This window comes from Ovis aries, chromosome 4 (assembly GCF_016772045.2).
Source record: "Ovis aries strain OAR_USU_Benz2616 breed Rambouillet chromosome 4, ARS-UI_Ramb_v3.0, whole genome shotgun sequence".
NCBI classification, from domain to species: domain Eukaryota; kingdom Metazoa; phylum Chordata; class Mammalia; order Artiodactyla; family Bovidae; genus Ovis; species Ovis aries.
The window spans coordinates 109,025,007-109,039,468 of record NC_056057.1 but is presented as its reverse complement, the minus strand read 5'-3'; the positions used below and the strand labels follow the sequence as shown (position 1 = coordinate 109,039,468).

The following is a 14,462-nucleotide window of genomic DNA, read 5'->3' as shown; positions in this document are numbered from 1 at the left end:
AAGAAGGTGGAGGTAGGCATCTTTGGAAATACTTTACAAGGGAGAGTGAGGGGAGGGAATAGTTCCAGCGCTGAAGTTTGCAATCTTGTGATGTGTTCTGAGAACTGAAGTGCTTCTAGAATATAAAGGGGGGTGGGAGTTGTGGATGCAACTTACAAGTGAGTATTAGAGGAGATGGGACTTTAGTTTGTAGATTCTGGAGAGCTAATACTTCAAGAGAACATTGGCATGATCAGATTTGAGATGTAGAAAGCTTTCTCCTGTAATCAGATAGGAAACTACTTGGTTACAGAAAGCCCCAGGCAGGAGACCAGTGGGGTCACCCCGGTGAGGGAGGTGATGACTCAAAGCTGTAGAAAGAAGGATGGAGAGCAAATTATTTGAGGAAAAATCTGGAGCCTTATTATCTTGCCACTGCAAGAGGCATGATTTCTTTCTCACCGAAACAGGCTGCCATTAAACTGTGACTCATTGGGCCTTGTTGAAATTTAAATAGGGTCCCTGTGGTATTGTTTTCCACAGGCTGCCAAGATCCAGCCAGGTACTGTCTTTGTTTGTCAATACAGTATATTCTGATACCGTGAAGCCTCAGGTCTTTAATTTCTCTGGTGTCTCATTGTACTTCACATCAGTCACTTGAATTGTTTTATCGGCTTTATTGAAACATACTTTGATATCACTGGGCTGTTGGCAGGTGGTTGTTTCTGTTCTCTCCTGACCCAGTGATTTCCTTCATAGGCTGCACTGGGTCTTCCGTCTTTAAATTAGAGCATCCAGCAACTGGACCAGAGAATTTCATCTCCTGTTCAAGCCTAGTTGTCATATAGTATGGATCTCTGAAGGTTAAGGGAAGCTTAAGGATAACGTCTAAATTTTTGAGACCCTTGTGTTTAATTTGGTTCAGTTGGCTACATACTTGGAATTCTCGAACAGCAGGATAAACGTGTGTCTTGGTTTACATGGGATAGTCCTGTTTTGTGCCTGTATCCTTGGTGTAATTATTTATAATGTTCCCTTTTACTTTCAAGGGTGTCTCAGCTTGTGCATTCAATTGTATGGTCACCCTGTCTATCAGGGATAGCCTCAAAGAAGTTGTCCATTTATGCACCTCCAAAATTCAATTTATGAAGAGTCAATGCAATTAAAATATGCTGACAGCCACTTTCCCTGCTGTAGACTTCATGCATGCTGTATCTAAGTCTTTTTGAGGACAAATGGAGAAAAACATGTCATTTGTTTACCAAAAGGCTTTGATTGTATAATAGAAAAATGAAATTGCTTCTCCTTTTGGAGTTATATATCCTTCAGCCAGTCTTGTCATGATTCTATTAAGGCAGATAACGCAAAGCCAAGTTTCTCAGTTGTTCTCTAAACAAAATAGACACAATTATTATTTAACCAGAGAATCTCATGTGGACTGTTAGAAGTGAAAGAGATCTTGAAAAACAGGTTAGGGAATTTTTTTTAACATTTTATATATTACAGAATATGGCATGATAGATAACACACTTGTGTTATCTGTGCACAAATATTTTGTTTAAAATATTTTCTCTATAGATCTAATAGGATTGTAGCAACATTTTTTAGAGTTACAAACACTGAATCTTTGATGGATCACAGCCAACAGAAAATGTGTTAGTCTTTGAGAGTAACTTTCGCTCTTTAGAGGATGGTAGATGTGATCTAAAATAAGGAGACTTGCCCTCGAATATGCACACTCTCCCTCTCATTGCCCTCTGAAACTCATGGTCCATCCTCATTAAAAATCCCCTGTATTTATAATGTCTTCACGCGTAACGCCAACAGAAAGTGGGCTTTTTTCTAAGGACAGCGGTTCTCTGCAGCCATAGTAGTGCTATTGAATGTTTTGTCTTTTCTCCTACTGCTTTTTCTAGATGGGGCCCCAGAAATAGGAGTGGATGACTTCACTGTTCTTTGCTATTTCTAGAGCTGTGTGATCCACTGGCCACCTGAGCCCTTGACATGTAGCTAGCCTGACTTAAGGTGTGCCATCACTGTGAAATACATTGCGGATTTTGAAGACCAAGCAAGAAAAAAGAAGAATGTAAAGTATCTCTATTTTTCCAGCTTTATTGAGATACTCGGTATATAACGCTGTGTACCTTTAAAGTATAAACACGGTTTAGTACACATACATGCTGCAAAATGAGCACCCTAGTAAGAGTCAGTTAGCAAGTCCGTCACCTCACATGATTACTTTTGTTTGTTGTTCTAACAGAACATTTACGGTCTACTTTTAGTAACTTCCAAGTATGTAGTTCAGTATTGTTGGTTATAGTCACCCTGCTGTCCATGAGACATTTAAAACTTATCATTTATCTGGAAGTTTGTACTTTTTGGCCGATGTCTCTCTACTTCCCTATCCCCACAACTGACATTCTCCTCTCTCTCTGTCTTTTTTTTTTTTTTTGAGTTTAGAATTATTTTATTTGTTTATTTTTAAACTTTTTATTTTGTAATGGGGTATAGCCAATTAACAAGATTGTGATAGTTTCAGGTGAACAGCAGAGGTGCGCAGCCATCTATATCCATGTATCCATTTTCCCCTAAACTCCCCTCCCATCCAGGCTGCCATGTGGCGTTGAGCAGAGTTCCATGTACCGTGTGGTCAATCTCGTTGGTTATCCGTTTTAAATGTAGCAGTATTTTCATGGCATTCCAGTCTTCTTTGAGTTTAGTTTTTGAAAATTTTTCTGTGAGGTCATACAGTGTTTGTCCTTCTTTATCCGATTTATGTCACTTGGCATCTCAAGCCTCCAGGTTCATCCATGTTGTCACAAATGGTAGAATTTCCTTCTTTCTTGTGTCTGAATATTATTCCATTGTGTGTATGTTTGTGTGTATTATATATGCAATACGAGATACATATATATGTCTCTTGCATATTTTCTGATCTTTTTTTATGCATTCGTCTGTTGACAGACACTTAGACTGTTTCCACGTCTTGACTATTGCGGCTAATGCTGTGGTGACCATCGGAGTGTGGTGATCTCTCTGAGATCATGACTTCTTCTGTGTATTACCCAGAAGGAGCAGAAGAAAGATGGCTGGATCATATAGAAGTTCTGTGTGTAATTTTGTGAAAGTGAAAATTGCTCAGCTGTGTCCACCTCTTTGAGACCCCAGGGGCTATACAGTCCATGGAATTCTCCAGGCCAGAATACTAGAGTGGGTAGCCTTTCCCTTCTCCAAGGGATCTTCCCAACCCAGGGATCGAGCCCAGGTCTCCCACATGGCAGGCAGATTCTTTACCAGCTGAGCCACAAGGGAAGCCTTAATTTTCTGAGAGCCCTTCCTACTGTTTTCCTCAGTGGCCGCACCAGTTTCATTCCCATCAACAGTATGTAAGAGTTCCCTTTTCTTCACATCCTACTGACACTAACTAATCTCTCATCCTTTTGATAACAGCCATTCTGACTGGTGTGAGGTGGTATCTCATTGTGGTTTTGATTTGCACTTCTCTGATGGTTAGTGATGTTGAACTTCTTTTTACATGCCTATTGGCCATCTACATGTCCTCTTTGGAAAAATGTTTATTCGGTTCTTCTGCCCATTTTTTAACTGCTTGGTTTACTTGTTTATTTGTTTTAATGTTGATTTGTATGAGCCTTTTATATATCTGGGATATTAACCCTTTATCAGTCATATAATTTGCAAATATTTTCTCCTGTCCAGTAGGTTGTATTTTCATGTTGTCAGTGGTTTCCTTTGCTGCAACAAATCTTTTAAGTCTCATTAGGTCTCATTTGTTTGGTTTTGCATTAATAGATAGATCCAAAAAGAAAATCACTGGAGGGTTCTGAGCAGAAGGGTGCAAGATCTGGTTTACATTTTGACAGGGTTATTTTTGTTACTATATTGAGAATAGATTGTGGAGAAATAAGGGCAAAAGCAGAGCTCTGTTGGAGGCCACTGCAGTCTTTCCCATGAGCTATAATGGTGGCTCATATTCTCTGACAGATTTTGGTGGCCGTGGTTGTGATGGGGTTGTAGGAAGTGACAAGGGGAGAAATTTTGGATGTCTACTGAACTGAGACTTCCCTGGTGGCTCAGATGGTAAAATTCATGCCTGCAATGCCAGAGACCTGGGTTTGATCCCTGGGTCGGGAAGATCCCCTGGAGAAGGAAATGGCAATCCATTCCAGTATTCTTGCCTGGAGAATCCCATGGACAGAGGAGCTTGGTTGGCTGCAGACCATGGTGTCTCAAAGAGTCAGAACAACTGAGTGACTTTCACTGAACTTAGGACCAATATAATTTTTTTATGGGGTATAAGAGAGAAGAGTTAAGAATGAACCCTGGGAGTTTGGGGTAGAATAGCTTTTGTGGGGAAAACAGTGGGAGATCATGATTCAGGGAAAGATCAGGTTAACATAGAGGTCTCTATTGGATTCCAAATGCAGATGTCAAGTAAACATTGAATATGGGAGCCTGGAGTTGAGGAGAAAGGGTCTGGATTGATGATAGACTGTTAGAAAGTGTTGACATTGTTGGTATTTAAAGCCACAAGGCTGTCAGAGAACACCAAGGCAGAGTATGTAATGACAGAAGAGAATTAAGGACTTTACTCTGGGCTATTCCAAAGTTGTTATGTTGGTTCCTGAGAGGAAGCAACCAATGAGATCAAAGAAATATGGTTTTGCTGGAAGCCCATATTTCTGTGAGAGACTGTATCTGGGAGGAGGTAAAAATAACCTTGTGTCAGATGTTGCAATATCAGAACTGATAACTGCTCAGGATGGCTTTCCATGTAATGCTAATAAAAGTCAGGACTTTTCAGTGCCTTACTGAGGCTCTTTTCAGATCTAGCATTTAGATTTTACTCTGATTCCTCCTAATTTTACATTCAGTTTTCATGACTACCCTCCTGACACTCTTTGAACAGAGAAATGGATAAAGAAGATATGGAACATGAACAAGTATGCCATGGAATATTACTCAGCCATTCAGCGGAGCAAAATTGGGTCATTTGTGGAGGTGTGGATGGACACAGAGTCTACCACACAGAGTGAAGTCAGAAAGTGAAAGTGAAAGTCGCTCAGTTGTGTCCAACTCTTTGCGATCCCATGGTCTATACAGTCCATGGAATTCTCCAGGCCAGAATACTGGAGTGGGTAACCTTTCCCCTCCCCAGCAGATCTTCCCAACCCAGGAATCAAACCTAGGTCTCCCACATTGCAAGCAGTTTCTTTACCAGCTGAGTCACAAGGGAAGGCCAAGACTACTAGAGCAGGGAGCCTCTCCCTTCTCCAGCAGATCTTCCCAACCCAGGAATCAAACTGCGGTCTCCTGCATCACAGGTGGATTGTTTACCAACTGAGCTATCAGGGAAGCCCAGAAAGAGACAGAGAAATATTGTGTATTAATGCATATATGTGGAATCTAGAAAAATGGTACAGATGAACCTATTTGTAGGGCAGGAATACATATGCAGACCTAAAGAACAGATGCGTGGACATGGGTGGTGGTTTGTCTTGTTTACAGATCTATCCTAAGTGTTTAGTACCTAATAGACAGTAAGTGATCAGCAAATATATACTGCCCAGGGCAACACATATGAAATAAGTTATTGTTTTCAAAAGCTGCCAACTATGGGAATCCTTGCCAAGTATGGAAGTACTATTTTGTACATTTTAGATGGTGTTAATGCAGCCTAATAATCAGCTTCTTGCCTCTCTGGTTATTTATTCAATTTTCCCTGATTTGTGTGTGTTGATGAAGCTCAGAAATGCTTACTGTCTGCTGTGTCGCACACGCTGCGGCTGCTGTCTGTGTTTCCTAGGTCTCCTCTAGAAGGAGAGAAGTGGAGAAGGCAATGGCACCCCACTCCAGTACTCTTGCCTGGCAAATCCCATGGACAGAGGAGCCTGGTGGGCTGCAGTCCATGGGGTCACTAACAGTCGGACACGACTGAGTGACTTCCCTTTTCACTTTTCACTTTCATGCATTGCAGAAGGAAATGGCAACCCACTCCAGTGTTCTTGCCTGGAGAATCCCAGGGACAGGGGAGACTGGTGGGCTGCCGTCTATGGGGTCACACAGAATCGGACACGACTGAAGTGACTTAGCAGCAGCAGAAGGAGAGAGAGAGAGACACAGGTGTATCAGCAGTCGTAACAAAGTCTGACTGTGTGTGCTGTAAGGAATAATCTGGGGGTTTTGAAGATCAGTCTGGTGTAGACACATGCAAGAGAGGCGTTTGAAATTAAATGGCTGTTTGGCTCACAGGTCCTAAAGGGGAAAGGTATGCAGGGGCCTTACCGGCAGAGGGCACAGGGCGCAGGGTCTGAGCTTAACCAAGCAGGTGGGGAGCCAGCAGACAGCGAGGCTCTGTGAGCAAGTGCCTTTGGGGGGGTTTAGAGCAGGGACACAGCAGGAGTGTGAGGGGCTGTCACTGGGTGTGTTTGAGTGTCACTAGGTCAGTCAGAGGAGGGCAGGGAGGGGAACTTGTGATAGAGACCAGTCTTATCACCCTGGTATACCTGGTCCTTGGAGTCAGGGGCTTATAGTCTGTGGAAATGCTGAGGCATCCAGAAAATACTGTTTTAAAAATTTATGTTACACTGGGTGATGTTAGGAGTAATGCACCAGGCTTTGGATCCACATAGAAAAGGTGTCCTGGCTGTCTGTAAACAGCCAGCTTTAGCCTGAAAAGTCCTTCCCAGTGGCATTGTTGTCCTAAAGGCAGGCATCTAGGCTTATAAAGTGAAGTGAAAGTATTAATCACTTAGGCATGTCTGACTCTTTGGGACCCCGTGGACTGTAGCCTGCCAGGCTCCTCTGTCCATGGAATTCTCCAAGCAAGATACTGGAATGGATTGCCATTCCCATCTCCAGGGGATCTTTCTGACCCAGGGACCAAACCTGGGTCTCGGGCATGGCACACAGATTCTTTACTATCTGAGCCACCAGGGAAGCCCTGTGTAAATATTGTTGGTGTCTGTCTTCTTTCTTCCATCTCTTTGAATGTCCTGTTTCCAGCCAGAGCTAGACAACTACAGAAACAGCTCCTGGCTGGCTCCTCCCGCCCCCCTGCAGCTTACGTTGATCCTCTAATGTTTTCATAATCAGTCTTGCTAAATACTTCCTGTAGAGAAAATGAGTAGTGATGAGAAGTAATCTTGCTGCTTCTTTATTCTGAAAAACTCAGTGACTGATTTACAGATACTGCTTATTCATCATGATATGCCAGTGTGGAAGATGGGGATTAAATTTCAGCCTCAAAGGTTATGGGATCCCTCAAGGCTTGAAGTATAGTAATGAAAAATTGAGAACCTAAAATAAGGGATTTCAGAATCTGCATAGGGAATAAACTATTTTATCATCAGATATTTGTTCTGCTGTGAATTTAGGATTATGTAGATAGGACTGTGCCATGTCCTTTTTACTAGAGCCTTAGAACTTTCTCTACTGTGTCTTCCATTGCTGTTCAGTTGCTCAGTTGTGTCTGACTCTTTGCAAACCCATGGCCTATAGCGCACCAGGCTTCCCTGTCCTTCACTATCCCCTGGAGTTTGCTCAAACTTATATCCATTGAGTTGATGATGCCATCCCACCATCTCATCCACTGTCGCCCCCTTCTCCTCCTGCCCTCAATCTTTCCCAGCATCAGTTTCTTTTCCAGTGAATTGGCTCATCGTATCAGGTGGCCAAAGTATTAGAGCTTCAGCATCGGTCCTTCTAGTGAATATTCAGGGTGATTTCCTTTAGGATGGACTGGTTTCTTTCTTATATTGTCTTTCTTTTCAGTTTAAGGCAAATTCTCTTTGATTCTTCTGAGTTCCTATATAATTTCTGAGCCATTCCCCTCTGGTCTGGAGTGTTACTAATGAGATTTTCTAAGCACTGCTAAAAGCCATTACCTGACTTGACATCCCAAAGGCTTGTAGGTCACCCCTTTCTTCTGAAGACTTAGATGTCTTAATCTTCACCTTTGTATTAGGAGTGATACATGCTTCCTAGGGTACATGGTCTTCCTCTGCCTCAAATCTAATTCTCAGAGTTCCAGAAAGAGCTCCAAAAAAAAAAAAAAAAAAAAATCAGATCTTCTAGATGTGTGGTATGCTTGTCTTAAAATACAATAGTTTTGACACAAAGTATCTTATTCAAAATCAAACTTCTTATTCTCCCTACACTCTGAAAAGGTCAAAAATAAGAAACTCATTCCCAACCTTGTGATTCTTCTGTGTAGTGTACTTTTTGTGTTGTTATGAATCCCCCCTCTGATGTATATATTCTCATATTATGGTAGTTAATCTAGTTCTTCCTTTGGCTGACTGGTCCTTTCTTGCAGTGTCTTCACTTATTCATTCATCAACATTTGAGTGTCTTGCATGTGTTAGGCACTGTGAGGAGGACCAGGGTCACAACCTGTGAGCTGCACAGCCTTTGGCTTAATGGCGACTTACGCCACTTACTGTTCCTCCAGAAACTGAACAGGTTGTACCGGTGCAGGGGTGTCGTGTTATTCTCTTAAAATCATGATTTCTTCAAGGAACATGTTATTTGAGCTTTTAAAATGTACTATTTAAAAACTAATAGCCAAATAGTTCCTATCTTTAAATAAGTTCTACTTACTTCAGGTAGAGTGAATAGTATAACTGTCAGTTCTTATTACATGTAAAGTTTTCTTGTGTCGACCTAAAAAGTAGTCACAACCTTGAAACTGAGAGTTATGTTTTATCTGGTGGGAAATTTTAGGACTTCAAGCCCAGGAGACAGCATCTCAAGTGGCCCTGAGAGAACTGCTCTGAGGAGGGGAGGAGCCAGGTTATATAGAAGTTTTTCAGCAAAGGGCAGGTAGTCGAAACATCAAAAGGCTAATTAAAGAAAATTTAATTAGATTTAAAAAGTTAAAAAACTAATTAAAGAAAACTAAGTGGCTCAGACAGTTAAGAGCCTGCCTGCAGTGTGGGAGATCTAGGCTCAATCCCTGCATCGGGAAGATCTCCTGGAGAAGGAAATGGCAACCCAGTCCAGTATTCTCTGGAAAATCCCATGGATCTAGGAGTCTGGCAAGCTATAGTCCATGGGTTGCAAAGAGTCAGACAAATCTGAGTGGCTAACAACAGCAACAGGTAGCCTAAGTTAAGGAATTCTGTGCATGGGAAGATGCAGGAGTCTGGGCTCACTGAAATCATTCCTCCCATATGCCTCTCAGCTCTCTGAGGTCAGTATCCTGCATTGGTCATTGATCACACCCTGAGTTCTTTGGTGCTCACCATAGGGAGTGGCTGCAGCCTGAAGGCTGCCAGATTGAGCAGGCGCTATTCCCCTTCCTGAGTGCCTCTCAGGCTCAGGGGTTCGTATTTGGAGTGCAGGAATCATTGATGATTGTGGCATTCTCGTTTACTGATATGGCAGGAAATACTCTATTTCTTATTTACAATATTTTGATTAAGCTCTCCAGCTTTTCCTTTTTCATGATCAGTATAGGAGCTTTGACTCTGCTGATACATGAGAAGATCAGGCTGACTAGCCAAAGGAAGGAGACCAGGTTCCACCTCTCTTTCATTCTCCGTAAGGGCTTCGGCCAGAGGAGCCTGTGACCCTGCACCCTTCCACTGCTCCGTGGCCGATCTTCAACTATTGTTCTTATAAGTTAGGAAAGCATCGCAGTAATTTTATATATAAATAGCATGGAAATGTGTTATCCGCAATAGGGAAATGTTTAAATAAACTACACTGTAATGATAGGAAATGCTTTCTTTAAAGTGTTAAGTGAAAAAAATAACACATCAAATGACATGTAACGATAATAAACATATTAATAATAATATAAATGTAATAATACTAAAAATAATGCGATGGAAGAGCAGCTGACATGTTTTTAGCAATCACTGTGTTGTGAACATGTTTTAAGTCTTTGCATTTATTAACCCATTTAGTGTCCTCATTTAATCCCCAGAACAACCCTATCAATTGGCCATTGTTACCCAGCTTTTCCATGTGAACAGAAAAATGCGGTACAGAGAATTTAGGCAATTTGCTGGGTTCAGTGAAGACAGTTCAGGTCTTTAGCATACTTGGACTGTGGCGGGGGCAATGACAGACCTCAGACCTGTAAAACAGGCTCCCTCACTGTTGGGTGCCATGTGGGTGGACAGGAGCAGCACCAGCTGCGGATTCGGGAAGACTTCCACGTGGAAGAAACACGGAGCAGAATTTTAAAGGAAGAGTTGGCTAGTTTTCCAGCTGAATAGGTAAATGGGAAAAACTTAACGATTGGTACCAAAAATGTTGCTCTCAGAAGCTGGCTGCTACTTAACCAATCATGGGACTTAATTCCTTCATCTGAACAACACAGTCAATGTCTGCCATTTCTTCATGGCTTATCTAATGAACGAGAGTATTGAAAGCTCTATAGAAGTATTCAGTGCTATTTAATCATTTTAAATTCCTTAAATATGTGACTGCCGATTTTCCTGTGGTTTCATAGGTAGATATGATTGTGACCTTGGGAGGACTTGCTGGACGTTTTGACCAGATCATGGCATCTGTGAGCACTTTGTTCCAAGCGCCTCAAATAACTTCTTTGCCCATTATAATAATCCAAGAGGAATCTCTCGTCTACCTGCTCCAACCGGTAAGTGAGGATTAAATACAGTGTCCGCACTTTGCTTCTACAAAACCTGTAAGATTTTTATAGATAAGGCGAAAGCATCTGCCCAGTTTACGTGTTTCAACTGAGTGAAGCTGACAAGTTTGACTGCCTCTGGTCACTGAAGGGGAACATAGGTGGAAGAGAAGCTGCAAACCTTTTATTTTGTTGTACTTAGAAAAACAAAACCAAAGAAAGGAAATAAGGTTTTTAATTAAATTGATTAAGAATTAAATTTAGCATTTTTGCATTTTGAGCAGCTGAATATGAGTGTCACTTGAGAAAAATCTCAGCAGAGGAAGCACAAAGCTTGGCAAAAATTTCAAACAGAACTCTCCAATATTTTCAGTGTGTGGTAATTGGAAACAGTGTTTGATTTTGTGAAGTACTTGAAGTCTTTAACTTTTACTGTTCATAAGTTGCTTGCTTGTTAATTTCACTTTCATGATGATGTCATTCATTTCCCATGATAAACAGCAAGAGAATTTTCTATCAGTGTAGTGCTTAGAATAGAATTCTTATTATGTAAACATGTTTTATGAGGTTGATGGGTATATTTCAGTTTGAAAAATGATAGCTTGGTAACATTTTTAAAAACCAGTGGACAGTTGTTTTTTTTCGTTTTTTGCCTCTCACTGTAGTGTGCTACATATAGCTTTGCTTCCACTCCGTCTGCTGTTCACCATCTGTAGCTTGTCATTTCCTAAAAATTGTTGTTTGGTTAATATGGCAAGTTATAATGCATGCTCACCATTGTTCAGCCACTTGTGCATGGTTTTTTTTTTTTTTTTTGTTTTCCTGCACTGCCTGGCTTTGTTGCTTTCTGGAACACTTTCTGTGAGATGTAAAAAGGAAGTTGAAGAATTCAGTTTTCAAACTTCATGCTGTCCATTTATTTGGTCAGCAAACAGTGACGGAGTGCCTGCTGCCTACCTGTTACACTGCTGGGTAATTGAAGATTAAACAGAAATAGTAACATAGGTTCTTTAGAACTGTAGTTCTAAAGATCTGTAGTACATGTCCTGTGAAGGAGACATTTATTAAACACAAACATAAAGTTTAGAACATAAAGATGATGAAAGATTATATAATCTGGTCATGGGTGTGGTAAGGAAATGCTTACAGAGGCATTCACGTTTTATTCAATCAATTAACTCAACAAATATTTACTGAGTACGTGCTGTGTGTCAGGTGCTTTTCTGGGGATACAGCAGCCAGCAATAGCAAAACCCTTGCTTTCATGGAACATGCATTCTGTTGAGCTTACGTTTCAACAGACTCTTGAAGGATGAGCAGATCTCTGTTATGGGAAATGATGGGAAAGTCATTCCAGTTAGAAGGAGCCACTAAAGAAAGATAGAGCTGTAGGGCATGTTGTGGGATATACAGGTAATACTGAGCAGCCATATGGAAAATACCTAAATATCAGACTCTGAGGTCCAGAAGATAGTTTAGGTCCTGACTGTGAAAAGCCTTGAATGATATATACTAGAGTGAATTTTTTTGCCATAAGCTATGGCAAAGTTATTAAAACAGTTCAGTTAGCAGTCTGACACACACAGATATGCTTCTTAGATTTCTAATTAGGTGTTTGTTAAGTACTTACAATTTCCTGACACTTTCTGAAGTGTGAAACTCTCTACAGCTGTGAAGCATTGAACTTTATTGTTTTATTATTTTATTTATAAGATTCTATGGACACTAAAATAGTCAACTGTAACTTGTCTCTGTATAAATATTCTGGCTAAGAAGTAACTAGATATCATAGGATAATTTTTGAAAAGTAAAGTTGGAACATTAACTGATAGCAAAAGCCATGTCTAAAAATGACTTCTGCTCTTAAGATCTTTTCATTGTCTGTGGTGTTCTGTATCTTTGTTGTATAAATACGGACTTCCTAAAATGTATTCAGCTTGGGATTTCTTAGAATTAATTCTCCGTCTATAGGCTACTGTCTGTCCTCAGTTTGGAAAACTCACAGCCATTATGTTTTCAAATATTGTCCCATCACATGCTCTTTCTTTCTTCTTCTGCAGCTCCAGTTGAGTGTGTATGTGTGTGTGTATACACACACACACACACACACACATATATGATCCTCTAATGGCATCACACATATCTCAAAACTTGCTTCATATTTTCTTAGTTTCTCTGAGCTGCATTCTGAAGTTCCTCATCACCTCTGCAACCACTTCATTCTTCTGCTTTAGCTGTTCTATTTTGCTATTAAACGTATCCTTTACGTAGCAAAGGCTTTTAAATTCCTGTCATGATTCATCTCTCTTACATACTTTCCCCTTACTCACATTTTAAAAACTCTTAAAATGTAATTGTACTTCCTTTATAGTCCAGAATAATTCTGATATCTGCAGTCTTTATAAGTTAGCTGTCTTTTCTGTTCTTTTTTCCTTTTATATTTTGTAACCTTGATTTCATTCTGTATTTTGTGATTTTTCTCTGTGACCTCGTATTTCTGAAAACTTTACCTGTGGGAATTACTTGAAATAGGAATTAAAAGTGAGTCCAAGAAGACTCTGGGGTGGATTTCTAGCCCAGTTATTTATAGACACTAAAAACTTAAGACCTTTTGTTTGAGATTTTTGGGAGACCATCTAGGTGGTATATATTTTGAAGCTAATTCTGCTGGGAGTTTGACTTCTGATTACAGATGCCCCAGGAAGACTTGTTCCTCTTCTCATCCAGAATTTGGTCGGCAGTTTTCCTAGCATTCCTGTGGGAGTGTTCTTTCTATTCGTCTTTGCTCTGTGAGTGTCTGCTTAAGCAGTGCAGTCTCCTTTACACTCCTACCTTGCTCAAGCTCACTCTCCTGATGTCCTTCCACACTCAGGCTGAAGAAATTGAAGTGCAGGTTCACGATTTGGTTAAAAAAAAGAAAAAAATCAAATGCGTGTAAGGTGAAAGTTAGATTTGGTGTTCCTTTTCAATCAAAACCTAGTTTTGGGGTTTTGAGTATTCTTTGTGGGGGAGGGGAGATGTCTGATGCATCTGGAAAGATCCCCCCCTTTTTTTCCTAGCTTTTTGTTGTTGTCAATTGGCCAGGGTACTGATCTACCCTGGGTATGTTGCAGTGATAATTAACCCCCAAATCTCAAAGGCTTAACTGAGATTATGCTTAATTTTTTTTTTTTCTCATTCATGGAGAATATGGTTTGGGTGGTATGGTTTACTTCTTATCTGAGCCAGTTGGGACACATTGAGGCAGCAGGGGAGAAAGGAAACTATAAGGCGTGGCACTGCATGTTTTCTTCTTTAAATTTTTTATAAATGTATTTATTTTTTGGCTGTGTGGCATGTGTAATCTTACTTCCCCAAGCAAGGATCGAACCCATGCCCCTTGATTTGAAAGTGCAAATCAACGCCTGGACCACCAGGCACCACATGTTTTTAAAGGCCAGGCCTGGCAGTGGGTTGCGTTGCCTTTGGTGGAACGCAGTTACACTGCCCCAGCCTGGTGTGAGGTGGTCTAAGAGAGGAACTCGTGGGCTGGAAAGAGGACTGAGCAGAGGGCATAGTCTCCGTCAGAGGGCCAGAAGCTGAAGTTGGGAGAGAAAGTCTGGGATCAGGACCCTACACAAAATGTATAGTAATGTAATCATCTTCTCTTTTCATTTGTAATATAACTCAAAGTTTAATCTTTAAAGAAGAGAATCCCCAGTTCCCCAAACGTAGTGATCATGATGAGTGTGCCTACACACACCCTGAGTGTGTTAGTCACTCAGTCTTTGTGTGTCCATGGAATTCTCCAGGCAAGATTACTGGAGTGGGTTGCCATTCCTTTCTCCAGGGGATCTTTCCCATCCAGGGATTGAACCTGGGTCTC

At 40.9% G+C, this 14,462-nt stretch overlaps 1 protein-coding gene across 6 annotated transcripts in view; it reads left to right on the top strand.

The window, feature by feature from the left end:
- TPK1 (thiamin pyrophosphokinase 1) overlaps positions 1-14,462 on the top strand; it is a 392,694-nt gene that overhangs the window by 224,236 nt on the left and 153,996 nt on the right. For all 6 annotated transcript variants that reach the window (XM_012177322.4, XM_004008152.5, XM_027968907.2 and 3 more), the window contains one exon: positions 10,460-10,606. In XM_012177322.4, coding sequence (XP_012032712.3) covers positions 10,460-10,606 — 147 coding nt within the window. The remainder of the gene's footprint in view (positions 1-10,459; positions 10,607-14,462) is intronic.